The sequence below is a fragment of the Petromyzon marinus genome, chromosome 29 (assembly GCF_048934315.1).
Source record: "Petromyzon marinus isolate PM22_M1 ecotype Great Lakes invasive population chromosome 29, UKy_Petmar_22M1.pri1.0, whole genome shotgun sequence".
Taxonomy (NCBI): domain Eukaryota; kingdom Metazoa; phylum Chordata; class Hyperoartia; order Petromyzontiformes; family Petromyzontidae; genus Petromyzon; species Petromyzon marinus.
Window position 1 is genome coordinate 4,356,181 of NC_133695.1, and position 19,830 is coordinate 4,376,010.

Consider the following 19,830-nt stretch of genomic DNA (forward strand, 5'->3'; position numbering starts at 1 on the left):
CGGTATGCATGTTGAATTTATTTCGCACCGTACATAGCCAACCGTGCCGTCGTCTAGCCAAGGGGACCCCCCCCGGTGGCAGGTGTCCCTGTGTGGTGCAAGGTTGAACGCGCAGCACCGGCCTGCAAGTAAGGCATCAGTCTGGCCACGAGGGAGGTGATTGCTGCCACGTGGCTTTACAAAGTAAACATTTTTTCCCAAGCGACTAATCGACTTTCGACTGTGATGCCGGCACACATGGCCTACCCCCTCTGTTGAATCACGTCACGAGATCTTTAACGTCCACTCGAGGTACAGGAGCCCAGGCCCCTGTAGCTCGAGTGGAAGAGCAGGAGCGTGTAAGAGCAGGCCCAAATACCAGCTAGAGGCACTCTCTGTAGAGCTCCGTCGAGTGGGAGCCCTCACGGCAGCGGTGACATGAGCAAGACACTGCAGGGCTGCAACCTTTAGCCCATTAGTAACAACAAGGACCGAACACACGAAAACGATTTAGTTGCCATCCGTAACCAAGCGACGGCGGTGTTGTCATCGTCGTCGTCGTCATCATCATCGAACGTGACAACCGGTGAACGCTTTCGCGACCTGCAGGAGAACCCGCGCTCGTCCTGTCCACCTGCGGGGGGCAGCCCCCCCCGCCGCCCTCTGCTGCTCCATCCTCGGCCGGTAAACGAGGCGGCGGTGCGGGCGGCCGAGCGCCACGGGCCCCCCGCCGATCATCGCCGCCGGCCGCCACCGTAGCCACGAGGCCTCCCCCGGCATTTCGACCGCCGACCCTCAGCTCCCGTCGGCAGAAGCGGCGGCAAAAGTTGAGATCTCGTCGCCGTCGCGTCCAGAAAAGTCGTGCCGGCCGGCCGGCCCGTCACCCGCCATGCGACATGGAAGCAACTCGAGCGTTTAAGCTCCGAAGCGAATTGAAAGTGAAAAGAATCCTCTGCTGCATCCAAGCAGCATCCGCTCAGTCAGCAGATATAACAAAAAAAAAAATCCACCGTCTCGCGGCCGAAAGAGATCTCAAAAAGAGCCCCAACGAGGAACGGGCTGAGGAATTCCAGTGCAAGGGGGGAGCGGAGTGCACGGAGGTTGGCAAACGACGACCGCGCCTGAGCGAAACGACCAAACGAGCTGGCTCCAGGGCGAGCGGCGGAGAATTTATATAAATTTCGACAGCGCGCGTGCACGTGGGAGATGCCTCGTTGGCTAGGGAGTCGGTGATTAAAATATCTTCTGCCGAGGATGAGCGGGAAGCTGGGGGAGGCAAAGGGAGCGGTTATGAGGCCGGCGCCCGGTATTCAAGGAGGCTGTGAGTGGCGTCGCGAAATTAAAACCCACCGGGGAGGAGGACTGGCCAGGCGGCCCAGAGGTCCGGGCACTGAGCGGCCACCGCCGAGGTGCTGGGTTTGAATCCGGGATTCAGCCACACCCGCGATTAAACCGAATTCTCAAGCGTAGCGAGCTGACGATCTCAGCGCAGTCACGGATGACAGCACGAAAAATAAGTGAACACCTTAAACTTTCGCGGGCTGCCCTAAAATCGGGCTAAATTCCAGCTCCGCAAATCGAAAATATCGATGTGACTGCAGTTCCGTTGTGCATCGCTCTCATATGCAGAGCGGGTAGAAAAAAGTGTGCTGCCCTCTACTGTATGGGTCAGAGGTCACGAAGGGGCTCCCCCGCTGCTGCTCTTGCGAGATTTCGGAATCGAGGCTTTCATCTCATAACGGGGAGGTCGATGGGACAATCGGGATGAAAATTGGGCAAAAATTACAACAACAACAACAACAACAAAAAGCTCACCGGAGGGAAACAAGGGTGACTCTGAGAGGTGACCTGTTCTTTGAAAAAATTTCAAGTGGTTGCATATCGTCCACCGGCCGGGCCAGCTCAGGGCACGCCCGTTGGCCCTGCCAGCTGTACCATCGTGAACGCTCAGTCTGTTTAATGGGGATGTTCCCTTTTTTAAGGTCACGACTTGAATTTTTATGCATCTCCGGTTTGGGCCAGTGTATTACCCTTTATTATTAATAATAATACAATGAAAGAGACTTTACTGCCAACAAAAAGCCCCTTGTTGCTGCAGAATGCAAAACTTTGTGACATGACAACAGCAACCTAAAAAAAATAATTAAACAATCGGGGAAATATTTTTTAATGAGAGTCTCACCCCATTTTCCATCCTGTCCGTCGTGCTGGGCAAGTTCACGCCGTTGAGGCGGCTCTCTTGATCTGAGGAGGCGAATAAAAAGGAGGTTAAGAGGAGGGGGGGGTGTGTGGGAGGAAACGGGGAAAGTGACAAAAGCGCAGGGCATCGCTCTCCCGGTCGCGGGGCGTTGCCAAAGCGCGGCTCGCTCTGGCCCAAGCCAACGGCTCCCTGCTGCCAGCATTGCCCCGCATCTTTCATTGTAGAACGCCGAAGCGCAAATTGGAACTGAAGTGTGCAAGCAAGCGCGAGTGTACAAAAGCGTTATTTGCTCGGGCTAGTGTGCGGCAGGCGCTTAAGCACGGTGGGCAACGTATGGTGTGAAAGAAGTTTGACGCGCGTGCATGCAAAGGCGCCGGAGCACGTCGCTTTTAGCGTCCGTGCACAACTTTAGTCGTGCCCGTTACCTATTTGCTTGTTTCAATTTTCACCACCGCTACAGAGGTACAAAAACCCCGCGGTGACCGGCACTTCTGAGCATTAACCATCGTGACCCCACCCCCCCCCAGCTGTGATGTTGTGGCAACGATAGATGGGGGAGAGGGCGAGAGAGAGGGAGATGAAAAGTGGAGAAGGAGAGGGGAGAGAAAGAAGGGAGGGGAAGGAAGAGAGCGGGAGAGGAAGAGCGACAGGGAGCAAAAACCCGATCGGGGTGTAGGGCGCACGTTAACGCAGCCTGCGAGCTCATTGTCGCCAAAGGCACGCTGTGACCTTTAACCCTAGATGTACACCAAGCAACACCTCCCATTGGCTTCCCCCCCCTCCTTTCGTATGGGAGGGTAGTTGTTGGACTGCCGAGAGCACACATTCTTCAAATTCAATTTAAAGTTCGATCGATCACTCGTTTTCCACTGCTATCCTCACAGACCAGGTATTTCTCGATGACTCTTTGTCACACGTGTCCAAAACCACAGGTCATAGGCAAGTTCTGTGCACCGATCGACAGCTTTCTCCTTCAGAAGGAAAGACAGGCGCTTGCTTTGGAGTTATGCCCAGAGGCTGGAAGGGGAACACTCAGATCAGAGGTATTAGGAGAATTAGAAACGTCGCGTTGACTGTACAGGGAAGGATACGTCGCTAGGTAGGGATGACGGGTCGATGATGGAGGATTACTCGAACTTGAACTTCTTTCGCACCGTACGTAGCCAACTATTGCTAATCGGAGGGCGACAGAGTGGCAGCCCAAAATAATGAGAATATTTATCTATACTGCAGAAGGAATCCGATGAGCTATGAAGCTCTTTTTTTTACACATGTCCAGTAGGGGCGGGTCAGAAAGTTACAACAACAAACAGTACAACAACACAATAGGAGTGCAAAGTATAGGAAAGGTAAGAAAATCACAAAAAATAAAACTAAACTATTTTTTTTGTTTGCCAGGTAGAGCCCACCGAGCTACATATGAACGTATTATTCAGAAGCGAGCTGGCCACAAATGATGGCTCAACGAAGTGGCTTATCATCCTGTGGAAATTTACAGCAGCCACATCTAAATTATACAAAAGGATGACGGCCCATGCAGGTGGAGCAATGAGATCGTCTCGTGTGCAGGGACGTGACGGATCACGGAGATGGAGCAATGAGATCGTCTCGTGTGCAGGGAATGACGACCCAATTGCATTGTGGGACCGTGGGAGATGTTGGCCACTTGTGGAGGGGCGCCTTCATCCACAGCAGCGGCGGGTGCACAGAACGACCTTTTGACCCTTATCAACCACGCTGCCTTATGCTCTGCGGGAGGGTTGGTGCGTGAAATGAGCTTTTAAAAAATAAATTACTCACTATGCAGTGCGTCTGTCAAATGCGGCAAGATATTTAGTTGAAAAAAAATAGAAAAATATATTTAAACGGCATACGTGTCCGAATCCCACGGGTGCTCAAGAATGACCGAAAGCTTTTGGGGATTTTTTTTGTTGCTCTTTGATTTTGCGTTGAGCCTCGCGGGCGCGGATCGTGACGCGTTGGGCCGGTCGCCAGCTGTGGGAGGATCGATGGCGGTGGCGGTGGTGACAGTGGTGACGGGGTCAGGCGGGCAAGCATTTAGGGGGAGGGCAGCAGTTGCCTCTCGCAGCTGAACGTTCTCCGACGCACGTTGGATCTCTTCCATTGCTTCCGCGCACACTTTTAATATTTTGCTCCATTTTCTTGGTCAATTGCTGTCTGTGTTTTAGCACCCTGTTGTCGTTGAGTCGCATTTAAAAAAAATACTAAGAAACTATTTTATTTACCGAGTAAATATGTACGCGCGTTTAACTTCTCTCACGGCGTACCGTAGGCAACCGTGCTCATCGGAGGAGCGGCGGGGGAAGGACGACAAACGAAGCACAAGAAAAAGGGAAGTGTGAGGTTGAGGCAACGCAAATTAAGTCGTGGTGTTCATAAGTAAAACGGACGACACATTTGCGAAACGACGTAAAAGGGGGGAAAAGTCAAATCGTGGGGGTGTGACTTTATCACTTTTCTGTGGCGAGTCGACCGGAAGCGTACGGTACACCGCGGTTAATTTGCGTTGCCCGAGGTCTCGGCGGCTACCTGCGTCCCAGGTGGGCGAGCTGGGAGGGTCGTCCCCGTCGTAGCGCAGGTAGAATTTGACGTCCGCCACCTCCTTGCCCCAGTGCTGCAGCAGCGCGTACATCTTCTCCCCGTCCGCCACCACACGCTCTGCGAACGGCGAGCGCAAACGGCCGTCACCCTGGGGTGACCCCGCTACGGTGGTCCAAGGCGGGAGTGGGGGCGGGGGGGGGCACCTGGGGGGGGCGATCACCCCTCCTCTCGACCCCTCTCCCTAACCTCCCCGCCACCCCCAAGACCCCAACATTATTGATATTCACGGGAGAAAATAGCTTGATTTGTTTGGGGTTTTTTTTGCAGGGACTTGACATTTTGAGATTGCCCCGCACATGCCCCCCCCCTCCCCACCCCGCCACCCCCCAACCCGAACTTGCGATGTTTCTAGATCTACCTCTGTTGCCACCTGTCCTGCTTTTCCCAGGATCATCCTGCTGATAAGTCTTTCCGGGACATTTGAAGTCCTCGTTTGGCCAGTTGCGTAGTAATGGTGATAATAATAATAATAGTAGCAACACGACACTCAAGACGAGGCTTTTAGGTTTAAGGGGGTCTCCCCTCTTGAGGTATTGAGAGACATTGCTCTTCCCATTCCACCTGTCGGTTTTTGTCCTTTTTTAGAGGTCACGGAGCGTTAGCGGAGGTCAAAGGTCGCCTTGAGTGGGGGGTGCCATACCGCGCGACGTTTAGCGACCTTCACATGGTGTGTGTGTGTGTGTCCGCATTCATAGTGTGTTGATAGCAGGGGGTGGGTGATAGTTCAGCGGTCAGCGCGCTGCGCTACGAATCCGGAAACCCGAGTTTCTTTCCCGCTCACAACCAACACCGGTGACGATCATCCGAGCCGGTCCCGAGCCTAGCCGAGATCGACTCGGCCTCAAACGAGTGGCTGGTGTGGTGTGTTAACATCGCCACCTGGGAGACAAAGGTGGCTGGGCATGGTGTTGGCCATCCACCCCCTCGTGTGCCACAGTGCTGGCCTTCATGGTTGCTCGCTAACAGCACTTGCCCCAACAGTCCGTTCAAGGCTATACGGGGGATCTCTATCTGCCTTTTTGATAGTGTGGACCTAAGTAAGGTGCAAACCGTGAACTTCTATATACAGGCACACGGACATTAGGAGAGAATTTTCCTTTGTTTATCATAACACATTATCGTTAAATGTGAAATGAGCAATGATGATCAGGATGTCACAACACGTCGTAAGGTGCAGAAGGCTATGATCGTGGATCTCTCATCGTGCGGTCCCACCCAAGTATCGCAACCCGAAGCGGCGCTTACCGTATCCACGCCAGAGCTCGGTGAGGGTGTAACCGTGGCGACTGGCGCCGCGGCAACGCTCCAGCACATCTTGACACGTTGTCTCCGTGGCGACGGGCACCGTAGTGAGCCGGCGCTCGTCGCGGCTCAGGAAGATGGTGAGCATCATCTGCGAGAGACACGTTCACCATCTCGGCAACGTGTACAAGGGACACATTCACTCGGCGAGATCTGCGTGAGACACGTTCACCATCTCGGCAAAGTCTACAAGGGACACATTCACTCGGGAAGATCTGCGAGAGACACATTCACCATCTCGGCAACGTCTACAAAGGACACATTCACTCGGCAAGATCTGCAGGAGACATGTTCACCATCTCGGCAACGTCTACAAGGGACGCATTCACTCGGCAAGATCTGCAAGAGACACGTTCACCATCTCGGCAACGTCTACAAGGGACACATTCACTCGGCAAGATCTGCAAGAGACACGTTCACCATCTTGGCAACGTCTACAAGAGACACATTCACTCGGCAAGATCTGAAAGAGACACGTTCACCATCTCGGCAACGTCTACAAGGGACACATTCACTCGGGAAGATCTGCAAGAGACACGTTCACCATCTCGGCAACATCTACAAGGGACACATTCACTCGGCGAGATCTGCGAGAGACACGTTCACCATCTCGGCAACGTCTACAAGGGACACATTCACTCGGCGAGATCTGAAAGAGACACGTTCACCATCTCGGCAATGTGTACAAGGGACACATTCACTCGGCAAGATCTGCAAGGGACACGTTCACCATCTCGGCAACGTCTACAAGGGACACATTCACTCGGTAAGATCTGCGAGAGACATGTTCACCATCCCGGCAACGTCTACAAGGGACACATTCACTCGGTAAGATCTGCAAGAGACACGTTCACCATCTCGGCAACGTCTACAAGGGACACATTCACTCGGTAAGATCTGCGAGAGACACGTTCACCATCTCGGCAACGTCTACAAGGGACACATTCACTCGGCAAGATCTGCAAGAGACACGTTGACCATCTCGGCAACGTCTACAAGGGACACATTCACTCGGCAAGATCTGCGAGAGACACGTTCACCATCTCGGCAACGTCTACAAGGGACACATTCACTCGGCAAGATCTGCAAGAGACACGTTGACCATCTCCGCAACGTCTACAGGAGACACATCTACAAGAGACACGTTCACTCGGCATCGCTAGTGAGAGAAGTGTTTGTGGAATTCCAAAGTTAAGCATTGTGATGAAAAAAAACCCGAGAGAGAAGTGTTGTGAACTGCAGTGTGGTGAGTGAGTGAGTGAGCGAGTGTGTGGGTGAGTGTGTTGATGAGTGAGTATATGAATGAGTAAGTGGGTCAGTGAGTCAGAGAATGAGTATTGTTTTACCTGCAGTGTGGAGAGTGAGTGAGTGAATGAATGAGTGAATGAGTGGGTGAGCGGCTGAGCGGGAGAGTTGAGTGAGTGGGAGAGTGAATGTGTTGTTACCTGCAGTGTGGAGAGTGAGTGAATGAGTGGATGAGTGAGTGTGCACATGAGTTCGTGGCTGAGTGAGTGGGTGAGTGAATGAGTGTGAGAGTGAATGTGTTGTTACCTGCAGTGTGGTGAGTGAGTGAGTGGGTGAATGAGTGACTGAGTGAGTGAGTGAATGAGTGTGAGAGTGAGTGTGTTTGTTGTGACCTGCAGGGTGGTGGTCAAACACCATGTGGATGAGAGCAGACAGTCTTGGGGCACGGATCCTCAACACGGGTGAAGAATGAACCAACAGCTCTGGATTTACTTACACGTGGATGTTTAGAGGGCCCGCATTGACGTGGATGGATGTTACTCCGGTTATAAATCACAAACAGTAAGACACGGATAAGTGAAAAAAAAATGCTTGCTTCAACCAACCACTTGATTCCTTGCAAAAGGTATCTATTTGGTGTTTGAAGATCTTAACGCCTGTTTTATTATTGCTAGAAAGGGGAACACCTTATTTATTCATACTTTGAAACTGGCAAAAAAGGGTCCCATGATACCACTGCTCAACCCGAGCTATAAACGCTCTGAAACGCGTGGCATTGTCTCTGCACTGTTCGCCTTTTGGCGTTCTCTGGTCTGACATTGGTGATACAAGGCCATGGAGAAGGACGATCCTGTGTCTCTGGTGTAGGCCAATCAATCTCAAAGACAATGCCAACAGTATATTACCAGGGCGTGTTTGCTTGCATGGTCACCCACAGGTACCCGTGTGTGATCAATGCAGTACTTGATTCCTTGCAACAGGTATCTATTTGGCATTTGAATATCCTAACATATTTCGATTTAAAGCTTTCGTGACTGCAAGGATTCATCTTCTTTGGTTCTTTTGGTAAAGTCACGTAGAATGAGAATAAAATAATAAATTGATAAAATAAAATAACACAATAATATTCTCACGACGTTTCGGCCACAACACAAGCGGCCTTCATCAGGTGAAGGAACGAGACTGTCTGGAGGACAGCGCTGGAGTGAAAAAGCCACGCTCAGATCACGACCTTTAAGCTTTAAGCTTAAAGGTCGTGATCTGAGCGTGGCTTTTTCACTCTAAGCTTAAAGGTCGTGATCTGAGCGTGGCTTTTTCACTCCAGCACTGTTCTTCAGACAGTCTCGTTCCTTCACCTGATGAAGGCCGCTTGTGTTGTGGCCGAAACGTCGTGAGAATATTATTGTGTTATTTTATTTTATCAATTTATTATTTTATTCTCATTCTACGTGACTTTACCGAAAGAACCAAAGAAGATGAATCCTAACATGTTTTATTGCCAAAAAGGGGTAAAACCTAGGGCGTGCCGCCCGTTGTATTTATACTCGCGGGCACGCTGTGTTTATTAATAAAGTCAACATTAACTTTGCTCCAGTGAGCAACCCCCACGTTTCTGAGAGTGCAGTGCAACTTACAGAGCCTGCCCAACCAGTCAACGTCGCGCGTATAGAATGTATTTAATATTTCGCGAATTGCTTGGCTTTCCGATTGCTTGGCCCACGTGTCACGTTGTTTTGTATTTTGTTTGCCAGTTGCCACTTTGTGACTCCCCGGCGGCCCCCCTTTACTGGACCATCTATGTGTGAACAACAACAAAAATCAAAGAGCGCTTCATCGCGTGCCGTCGATGTCGCCCGAGAATTTTGACGAGCTGGCTGTACTTGGGGTGTCAAGGAAAACAGTTATCCCCCGCAGTTGGTTCGCGTCATTGTCCCATAGCGTGTCAATAATAATAATACTAATTTACATGCACCTTCCACTAATGTATCAAGGCGCCTCGTAAGAATACGGACAAAGAAAAGGGCCAAGAGAGACCGATAAGCGAAGTAGAATAAAGCGACTTAAGACGCTGTGGCTTTAAGACGAGACTTTAAAGCATCCACATTATAATCGGATAAACAATAGTGCATAACGAATCGAGGCGTCGTTTATCGATTCCAAATCTCGTTAAGATTCACCGCATTCCGGACAGAGTTGGCGGTCCTCTCTATCGCCGTTAAAGCAACGTTGAACAAAATCCGCCCTTGGTGTCCTACACAAAAAATATTGAGGGGATTGCTTGGCACAGAAAATGGATCTAAACTCCTCTCACTCATCCCATATACAAACAAAAAAAGTTAGCAACACTCGCACACGCCTCACCGGATTCCTCCTCCAGTCTACGTAACATGCATTGGTTTATTTCCTGTTCATATTTAGCAGTGACCAGCTCACCATTTTCTCTACTTTGCACTCCTATCGTGTTTTCGTTTATTATTTGCCGCTGGAACTCTCCGACCCCCACGCCCACCCCCCCCCCCCTCCTTACTGGACCATCTGCAAGAAGAAGAAAACAAATCTTCATAGCCCATCGGATTCCTCCTCCAGTCTAAATAAAGGGGTCCGATTCTGTACCCAAACCGTCGAACCTCGTGCACACTGCCGGGGATTTAAAGACGCCGCCCCCTCTGCTTCAGAGCAGAGGCATTGAGCAATTAAGCTCACGACCCAAGAAGGAATTACAGAAATGTTTATGCGAAAACACCACCGTAATGCGTAAACCTCCGCGCAAGGTAGCGGTAGCTGCTTGAATACAACTTCCACGGAACGGGAAGAGATCAGCCAAAGGATGAATCAATTACGCGGTTTTTTTTTTACAGATAATTATTGGAGCACTTTACAGCGACGCCTTGCTACACGTACACCCAGTAACTTGAGTCCAACCGACGTAGGCCCAACGTTGGCATGCTTACTGGGCAGCCGTTTGTCAATCCGCTGCTGGATGAGGGCATTCCCTCACGCCTGTGCGTGTCACGGGGGTTGTGTGACCATACTTTCACCACGCTGGTCATCTCCGGGCTGACGAAGTAGGAAGCCCAACATCGGTTCGGATATCTATCGCTCGCCACCCACCGTTAGCCGTGGCTGGGAGTCGAACACAGGTAACCGGGTTCATAGTGCAGTGCTTACCATTGCACCACGATTACACATTTATGAACACATTGATTGAGTCAGGATGCAACGAGCCCTCGGTTAAAGTTGATTCTTATGGTCATGATACAATAATAACAAGCGCAACTGCTGCCCGGATTACAAGTCGCAGTACAGTATTGCAATCCCATTAATATCTCAATGTTCACTCCCAATGGACATCTGTGAAAAATAGCTCACCGGATTCCTCCAGTCTAAATAAATATTCTGACTGAAATAAATTCAGGGTGCTTAAAAAAAAATTGCTAACACTTATATGGGGCAATCGTTTTTTTTATGGAAATAGAATTGGTTAATATTCTGTAACATGATAACAAATGTAACGTTGATTGTTTCAAAAAGTAAGAGTATCCAGTTGCTCACCATCGTTGTCAACGCGTGCCTGGAATCTTCTCCGGGTGATCTCCAGAGCCCCAAGGCAGCACATGTCACGTGGTGTTGTTGCAATTTCTCCGAAGTGTTAACATTTTATTGAAGCAACCCTGTATTGTCTTGCTTACACCACAGTAAACACTTCAGTACACATTTTTAAATCGCAACAGGACAAAAGCCTCGGCTCACCTCAGTGTTTGGCGGGAAACGTCACAAGTCGCTTCAAACGAGCTGCTCAAACCCCCCCCCCCCCACCACCCCCACTCAGAATGACAACAACAAAACGCTTTCCGCTCTCGAACGGACGATCACGCTTCAAGGGACAGCGGCTTAGGGGTGGCCGACCCCGATTCCCAGTCGCGGCGGGGGTCAACAACGGAGGCCTCTCCTGCACCGACACGATCTCGGCACGCCGAGTTGCGTTGCCCTCCTGCGCCCGCCCGGGCCGACGGACACCGCTGGCGGTAGAGGCGCCGGTTTCAATAACGGTCGTCGTGCCGGGCAATTCGGCGTGCCAGAGAGAGAGAGAGAGAGCGCGAGAACAAATCCTCCTCGACAGTCGCGCTGCGCGCAACAAGCGCTTAATTGTTACTATTTCCAGCGTGGGTGGATCGCCAGTGATTCACTCTATTACGCCCCCCCCCCCCGGGCACCGCCACTGGGACAGATCCGGTAGGTTGTGGAACTGGGATCCAGCAGGTTGTATAACTCGGATCCGGTAAGTTGTGGAACTGGGATCCAGCAGGTTGTATAACTCGGATCCGGTAAGTTGTGGAACTGGGATCCAGCAGGTTGTATAACTCGGATCCGGTAAGTTGTGGAACTGGGATCCAGCAGGTTGTATAACTCGGATCCGGTAAGTTGTGGAACTGGGATCCAGCAGGTTGTATAACTCGGATCCGGTAAGTTGTGGAACTGGGATCCAGCAGGTTGTATAACTCGGATCCGGTAAGTTGTGGAACTGGGATCCAGCAGGTTGTATAACTCGGATCCGGTAAGTTGTGGAACTGGGATCACGACGCGTGGGGATAAACCGCAGCACGCTTGTCGCCAGGGGTCTGCGACGCGCGCGTCAAAACCGCACGGGTAAAGAAACGATGGCTTCCGATTCCTCGCGAGAAAGGATGATACGTCTGGCGGTCGAGACTAACGACGGAGCGGCAGCCGAGGTTGGGGGAACGCGGGCCCGGCAGGGTATCCGTCGCGCGAGTATCAAAAGCGATGAGATTTGCCGGCGCGTTGATTGTTGCTTCGCGCGAGCCCGAGCGCGAGAGACGGCAACCGGCTTGGGGAGGGCCTTCATCCAGAAGCAGATAGATCACGGCTGATTGCTGTTGAAGATGATGACGAGGTCAACGATGACGATTCACAACGCGCGGTGTCAGGACAACCGAGCTTACGGGTGACTCACAATGTGTAGCATTGAAAACGAATTTCTTTAGAAGTGCTTTTTGTGTTTAGTTTTTTTGTCGTTCCCCCGCACCGTCCCCCAAACCCCCCCCCCCCGCCCCCCAAAGGCAGACAATGTGGTGACACTGAACGAGCCAATGATGATCAGCCCCGGGGCAATTGCTATTGAGCTGCATTGAGTTTTGTGGGGGACATTGGGTCCGCACCAAAGTCGGCATGCCAGCAGAGGATTTTCAATGCCTGCAGGGCAGGCACGGTCACATTCTAATCGATGGCTCGGCCTAAATGTGTCAACCATCAACTGTATTGGCCCTTAAAAGGACTCCATGTCCTCCCGTGTACCTGTACAGCTCTTGTGTCAACATCCACCGTCCTTTGCCTCCCATGGATTGTGACACCGAAGCCGGGTGGAGCCAGATCAATTGTGACTCAAATAAAAAGTCTAAGTGATTTCCCGCTCACAAAGAAGCATTGTGGTGGTGCTCATCTGTTTTGAGCCAGTGGTGGAAATTCCGCATTCCTATGGCGTGTGGCAGTCTGTCCACAGCGCAACTGCTGTTTGACTTTACTGCAAGCTGGTACTCATTTTATGGGACCCCAAAAAGGATGATGGGGTGAGTCAAACATCCAAATCTGATTTGAACTTGCAACCTTCTGCCTGAGCCACCTGGCTGGATCATAGTTACGAGTGAAATGAAATCGTAATAATAATGATCACCACTCAGAGTTCATCCTTATTAGTCTACCAAAGGCAACACACAGAATTTACAATTATTCATTCCATTACTTGTACAAGCAAATGGCAGAGCCATTGCCACATCTGGCAAGGGTCTCAGGAGGGATGCCAGATAAATATCTACCACTTCAATCTTGCCTACAAGTTGCTCTGAGAAACAATAACAATGATTATCTTTGTAGAGTTGAAAGCAATACATTAACCGGGTGGCTCTGGTTTCCTCACGCATGAAGCCAAACGCTTGTAAAAAGGAATCGGCCAAACATCCAGATTGTGCAGGACCCTGCTGAAAACAACCCTGGGACTTAAGTGAGGCTTTCGTGGATTAAAATCACATTGTTATTATTATTTGAGACTGGGTGAGGATTCATTGAGACGAGCATCACTGGCCGAAGAGATCTTAAAGAAGACTGACTCAAATATAAATGGTAAATTATAAATCCAATTTTACAAATCGCTATTCTTTTATGCAGCCACAAGCAGACCTGGGATGTAAAAGAATTACAATTGCAGCCGCATTGTTCGCTGAAATGACAATGACATTTTGTGATTGCAATTCGTTACAATTTACACAATTCACAATTATAAATCGTCCCCGGGTGTGCCAGGTGCTTATCGGTAACAAACAATCAGCTCACAACACTCGAGAATCTCACTCAACATTAATTCGAACTCAGGTTTTCTAAACTGAACCATTTTTTTATTTACCAGGAAAGGCACAATGAGCTATATACACAGCTCTTTTTTAGGTGACCTGCCCAAAAAGGATAGCTCAACAAAGTCGCTTATCATCATGTGGAAATGTATAGCAGCCAAATACTCGAAACGGCTGATGTTGATTCTAAATGCGGAGGGAATAACCAGAGGACCTGGAGAAAAATCCACACGACCACGGGGAGAGAAAGAGAGAGACATGCAAACTTCAAATATACAGGCGTCAAAGTCGAGATTGAACCAACGACCTCCTGTATACCAGGCGAGGTGGTTAACATCTCGCCACAGTGGCGCCCTCACAGTAGCAGTGCTGGCAGGGTGCAGCTACACGACACGGCCATTGCAAGCAACCACGGGCCACCGGGTCCAACCTCGCGACGTGACTACGGCTGCCAAACATCCGGGAGGCTTAACGAGGACGCGTGGGTGAGCCAGCAGCAGCTCCCTCCGCTGCCGGCCCACACCCATGAGTCAAGCGTGAAAACGTCGGGAAAATGTCGGGAAAATGTGACACCGAGACGCAATCTCGATTTGGGTGAAAAGCTGCGGGGGACAATGGGACGGGACGGTCGTTCTGAAAACGCCACGGACGCTGTCCCGGTCAGACTGGGGGATGTTAGGTAGCCTTAGACGTGATACCTTTTACGCTCCTCGGTACTGGAGGTTACCGCCGCCAGTTCTGGTTTTCCGAGGATCGTTCTCGTTGTCCTGGGAAGTCTGTCAAGTCTTCTCTCGGGGCATGAAAGGTGCCAGTTTTTTGTCCGTCACGTAATAATAACAATTACGATGACGATAACAAACAATATGCCGCTCGAGAGAATGCATCTAACACTTCGCTCTTCCCTCTTCTAGTACAGCAGTGTGTGAGAGAGGGGAGATATTCTTCTTCGCATGATATGTATGTTGTAAGCCAGAGGTGGCAGCCCTACCCGGGGCCCGTGGGTCGTGACCTTCACACACCACTGGAGGGGCAGCGGGGGGGGGGCTGCTTCAGTCGCCACGTGACAGAATCGGCCGGCTGCTGAAACGCATTGTTGCTGCAAAAAAAACCGCACAACTCCCTTCCCATGGCCACCGAACAATGGCTCTGAAGGCGCCGTGTTAATGGCGAGGGGGCCTGAACGTGGCAGGAGGGAGGGGAGGCGGCTGTTGTTATAGGCCACCGAGAAAGGAAACGGCTCCTTCCTGTCCGGGCCTCCCTACAGGCAACACAGGAACACCCCTGCCTCCTCCTTTGCTACGCTACCAACACCGCTGCCGCCAACCACTGCAACCCACCATGACTGCCACAAAATCACCGCCACCAGTACCATTGCCACGTCTACTACCACCCTACCGCTCCCACCACCACCTTTCTACCACCTGACCCTGGTTTTTTTTTCTCACATCCTCATCAAAGCCAGATGTCAACGCTATGGACGAACGTGTTCAAGCAAATCGCTCATTCCACTGAGTTGATTGCTGCGCTTGCGGTTAAGATCACTTCTTTTTTTCCTTTTACTAAAAAGTCAATTGCAATCGGAGCACTCGTGGTGAACAGTTGACATTACAGAACCACCTCTGAAGTCAGTCCCTTCATCAGCAGACTTCTTATCCACACTATATTGTACACCTTCCCATTTTGTCTGCAAACAGGGATTATTTAATGGCGTTCAAACATAAGGTGTAGTAAAACTCAAGAGCTGTAAATGTACTGGAGTTACAAACCACGTGTATAATACGATGGGGTTTTTTTGTGCAATCACTGGGGGCTGAGAACCCGGTTTAACCGCGGATTTAAGCCAGGATCTCGGCGGTGCCGAGCTCGGTGTTCAGATAAAGTTATTAGCCCGCCCACCTCTCTGAGCCACACGGTCACCTCCAGTGACGTTAACGAGTGCTTGCTAATCACCACCAACCACCCCGGGTCGTTACAGTACACAGGGCGTGCTCCAAATCTGTGCACTATTCGTCTGTCGGATTCGTCTACCGCTGTTGGGTGGCCACATTTTCTTAAACTATTGGAATTGGTGGTTCAAGACAAAAAAAGGTTAAAACAATTCCGGCCGTTTTGAAGTGATGGTATTTACGTTCGGGAAAATAGCTGTTACAAATGCACGTTGTTAAATCTAACCATCCATCCCATCTAATTTCCATGACACCTCAATTCGAATCTAAACACCGCACACAAACTAACCTCGGTCGGTGGCCTCACCGCAGATCCAAGAGGACGGGAAAGGGTGACGGGAACAATAGCCCCCACCTTGAGATGCCAAAATTGTATATTTTATGGACATTTCCAATTAATTTTTTTTTATGAATTTAAAGCCCTATTAAAACAATTTATTAAAGCCTCTGCCCACCTTAGGAAGTTTCAGGAGCTGCCTCTGCTCGAGCCTCCCACAACAAATATAAAGACCCCCCCATATAGCCTTAACAGACTTTTGGGGCAAGTGCTGTTAGCGAGTAGCATCGATGACAGTCAGCACGGCACACGAGGGAGTGGGTGGCCAGCGCCACGCCCAGCCGAATGTCTCCCCAGTGACGATGCTTACACATCGGACCGGGTAGTCATTTAAGGCTGAGTCGACCTAGACGATGCCCAGGACCGGTTTTGATAATTGTCACTGGTGTTGACCGTGCGCGGAAAATGAACTCGGATTGCCAGGTTTGTAGCGCAGCGCGCTAATCACTGCATCCCTGCTCCCCACAACACACACTCACGCACACAAACACACCTTTAACCACATTTTTGTTTTTTAATAACAAACCGTGTAAATCTGGGTGGCCACGAGTCCGCGTTTGTGTTTTTCTGGGTTTGGTCCACGGTGGGAAAAAGGTGGCAACCCCTCGTGTGTCAAACTTAATGACGGCGCAAATGACGCAGAGCCCTCCCTCACGACTCACCCCGCACATCTGGACAGACCAGAAACAGCTCCCCCCGGGAAGTTTATTTTCTCTGCTGTCTGAGCCAACAGGCAGCAGGCAACCGAAGTCGTCACCAAACGGGCCGTGGGGTGGGGGTTGCTTTGGGTCTGACCGTGTGTTCCTTGTGCCAGGAGAGGAACCTCGACTTGGTTAACCGGCTATGCCCGTCGGTCCGGTTCATCCAAGAGGTTGGGACTCAGCCTTGAAACGAGCGCCTGGTTGCGCTGTGTGTAAACAACGTCAGCATTGGGAGGGGAGGGGGAGACAAAGGCGGCCGGCCGAGGCCTGGTGCTGGCCAATAGGTGCCCGCTAAGAGGCACGTGCCCCAAAGGTCTGTCCCTCGTGTACGCATGTCTTTCTGTGCGCCTGTGTTCACGTGCTAGTGTCTGTGTACGCAATTGCCATAGGTGGAGTTTGACTTCTGTATTGGGAGGGGCAGGGGTTCGCTTTGTCCCTCACATTAGGAATGACGGGTAAATAAGTCATTCATTTATTTTAAATCTTAATTGTAAAGGACTGAAAATCAATAAACAAAGATGCCCAGTTTAGGGGGGGGGCATTGCCCCCCTTGCCCCCCAAACTGGGCACCTCGAAGGACGTGGCGACTGTAGCGAGGACATCTACAGCCAGAGACCAGGGTGGTGGTGATGGTGATGAGACTGGAGAAGTGGCCCAAGGCCGACGTTTCGTGTGTTACCCATCCCCCACGCACCTCCGATGAGCACGGTTGGCTACGCACGGCGCGAAAGAAGTTCAACGTGTCCTGCGTACACTGAGACGAACGTCCCAACACATTCTGCAGGTTCCCACCTCCCCCCCCCCCCAACTCTTTCGTTCCCAGGTAATAACCCAAATCACCTTCACCTCAACCGCCACAAATAAAAAAAAACGTCTGGCACCGCCCGTTAGTAGTTTCCACCGTGGTCAATAAAAACCGCCACCTTGTCAAGAGAGAAATGCATAATGATTAATATATACCAATTCATACGCTAACCCCCCCCCCCCTCCATAAAATTACTCCTGTTAATAAGGCTTATAATGATTCACTGGCCCCACAATCCCACTGAGAGATTTGACGAATGAGTCACGATTCAAGGTCACGGTGTGGATTCAAGAATCCGTGGGGTTTGTTCATTCCCCCCACCTCACCCCACCCCCCACCTTGCCTCGCCCCTAAATTGTCATTGCCCTATTCACGCTTTCCATCGTCTCGTGCGTTCAGTTCTCAGTTCGTTCTCGTGAGCAACAAGGCCTCAATAGCACGACGGTTTGCGTACGTCGCAAATCAACGGGGGGGGGGGGGGGGGCGAGGGGGGTTCGACGCGCGTGCCGCGAGAGTTGAGGAGAGGGGAAAGTAACAACGCTCATTACCCAATCGTAATTTCGTGACCGACGATAGTTATATAATACGCAGCCGACGATTATGGGTGACGGGAGGGCAGGGGGGGATTGTCGCATCGCTGGACCGCGAGAAATGCCGACAGCCTTTTTGGGGGAAGGGCTTCATCCAGCGGTGGATAGATCGTGGCTGACGATGATGACCGTCGGTAATTGATTAACGCGACCCCTGAAGCCACTGGAGGCATCTACATTTAGCACGATGTGGGGAAAACGATGTGTTCTTGAATCTATTAAAGTGCCTGCAAAGGCCATCTGTTGGATTTCAACGGAGTTGTGAAGTGTTACAGACACGAATCCCGGCATCCCGCGCTTTGGTCAACGCGCACCTGCTGGGAAAGCAGCGAGCCAGTGGTGTAAATTCCCCATTACTGTGACGGCAACCAGTCGAGCCTTAAGATAATCAGCGTTCAAGTCCCACAGAAATGGCGCGGTGCTAATTTCATCTGCGCAAGAGTAATGATGGGCTGATCACCGTCCAACTGCAAATTTATTTTAAAACCTTCCAATTGTAAGACATCCGTTGCTCCACGGTGCCACCCCGCCCTCTTAACTCCAGTAGCCTGTTGGATGTACTGTGATGCCGGTGGCGAGATGTTAACTACCTCGCCAGGTATACAGGAGGTCGTGGGTTTAATCCCGACCCTGATGCCTGTAGATTTGGAGTTTGCGTTTCTCTCACCCCGTAGTTGCGTGGATTTTTCTCCGGGTCCTCCGGTTTTTCCCTCCACATTTAGAATCAACGTCACGCGTTTAGCGTATTTTGCAGATATACATTTCCACGTGATAAGCCACTTTGTTTAGCTATAATTTGTGATGGCCAGGTCGCTTCTGAAAAAAAGAGCTATATAGCTCAGTGGGCCTTACCTGGTAAAAACATTTTTTCAATATGTTTGTCGTTTATAGTTTATGCCACGTAACGAGCAAAGCCTCTGGAGTAGCAACACGTTTTCCATAAGGGTCCTGCCACATCCGGATGTTTGTCCACGAATAAGTGGTTCGCCTTGGAAGCCGGAAGGAAGCTGGGAAGAGCTGGAGAAACTCCCCATCATCTCCTGGCCACACCACGCAACTCCCACACCTGTAGCAGTGGAGCCTCTCCCATCTAAGTGCTGTGCTGTACTGCGCCAGGCGCCGGCCTGCTTAGCTTCTGACATCTGATTAGATTGGGCACATTGCTGTGGGAAGTGTATTTATGGGCGACGTCTGTGATTTTTTTTGCTTCCGTTAGGGTGCAGCAACAAAAGTTAATCGTTTCACCGTTCTTGAATGCTCCGTCTTCTATGCTTCTACACCTACCGCCGCTGGCCAGCGTAGAGAAACGCGGCTGATCACAACCCAAACGTTGTGCGGGTGGTGGGGGGGGGGGACATTGGACTGCACGCGAATCACGATCCGGGGTGATTTGGCTAGGAGGATGAATGTGGAAGTCGATCATAAATAAAAACAGACTGGTTATGAAGCAGCAGGCACCCCGACTCTTTGTGCGCCACCTGCATAATCGGCCTCCCGCCATGGTGCCGTATTGTGTTCCTGGAATCAATCTTGATGCTATTGTGTGTGAGTGGAAAGCACATGCCTAAGCACTACAGTCACACACACACACACGCACTCACACACACTCACACACACACACTTACTCACACACATGCACTCTATACATACGTTGCTAAGTGCCCAACATTAAAGAGGCTCAAGAAGCCAACTCGGGGAGTCTTGGAGCATTGGCGGGTGAGATGGTCATGGGTCATGTCCA

General features: G+C 50.9%; 1 protein-coding gene across 7 annotated transcripts in view; it reads right to left on the minus strand.

The window, feature by feature from the left end:
* Window positions 1-19,830, minus strand: part of LOC116947315 (apoptosis-stimulating of p53 protein 1-like) — a 65,541-nt gene that overhangs the window by 17,871 nt on the left and 27,840 nt on the right. For 5 of the 7 annotated variants that reach the window (XM_032962909.2, XM_032962905.2, XM_076070477.1 and 2 more), the window contains 3 exons: window positions 6,047-6,194; window positions 4,730-4,858; window positions 2,162-2,223 (listed from right to left, as the gene is read on the minus strand). In XM_032962909.2, the coding sequence (XP_032818800.2) occupies window positions 2,162-2,223; window positions 4,730-4,858; window positions 6,047-6,194 (339 nt within the window). The other 2 variants (XM_032962908.2, XM_076070478.1) reach the window with 2 other exon arrangements.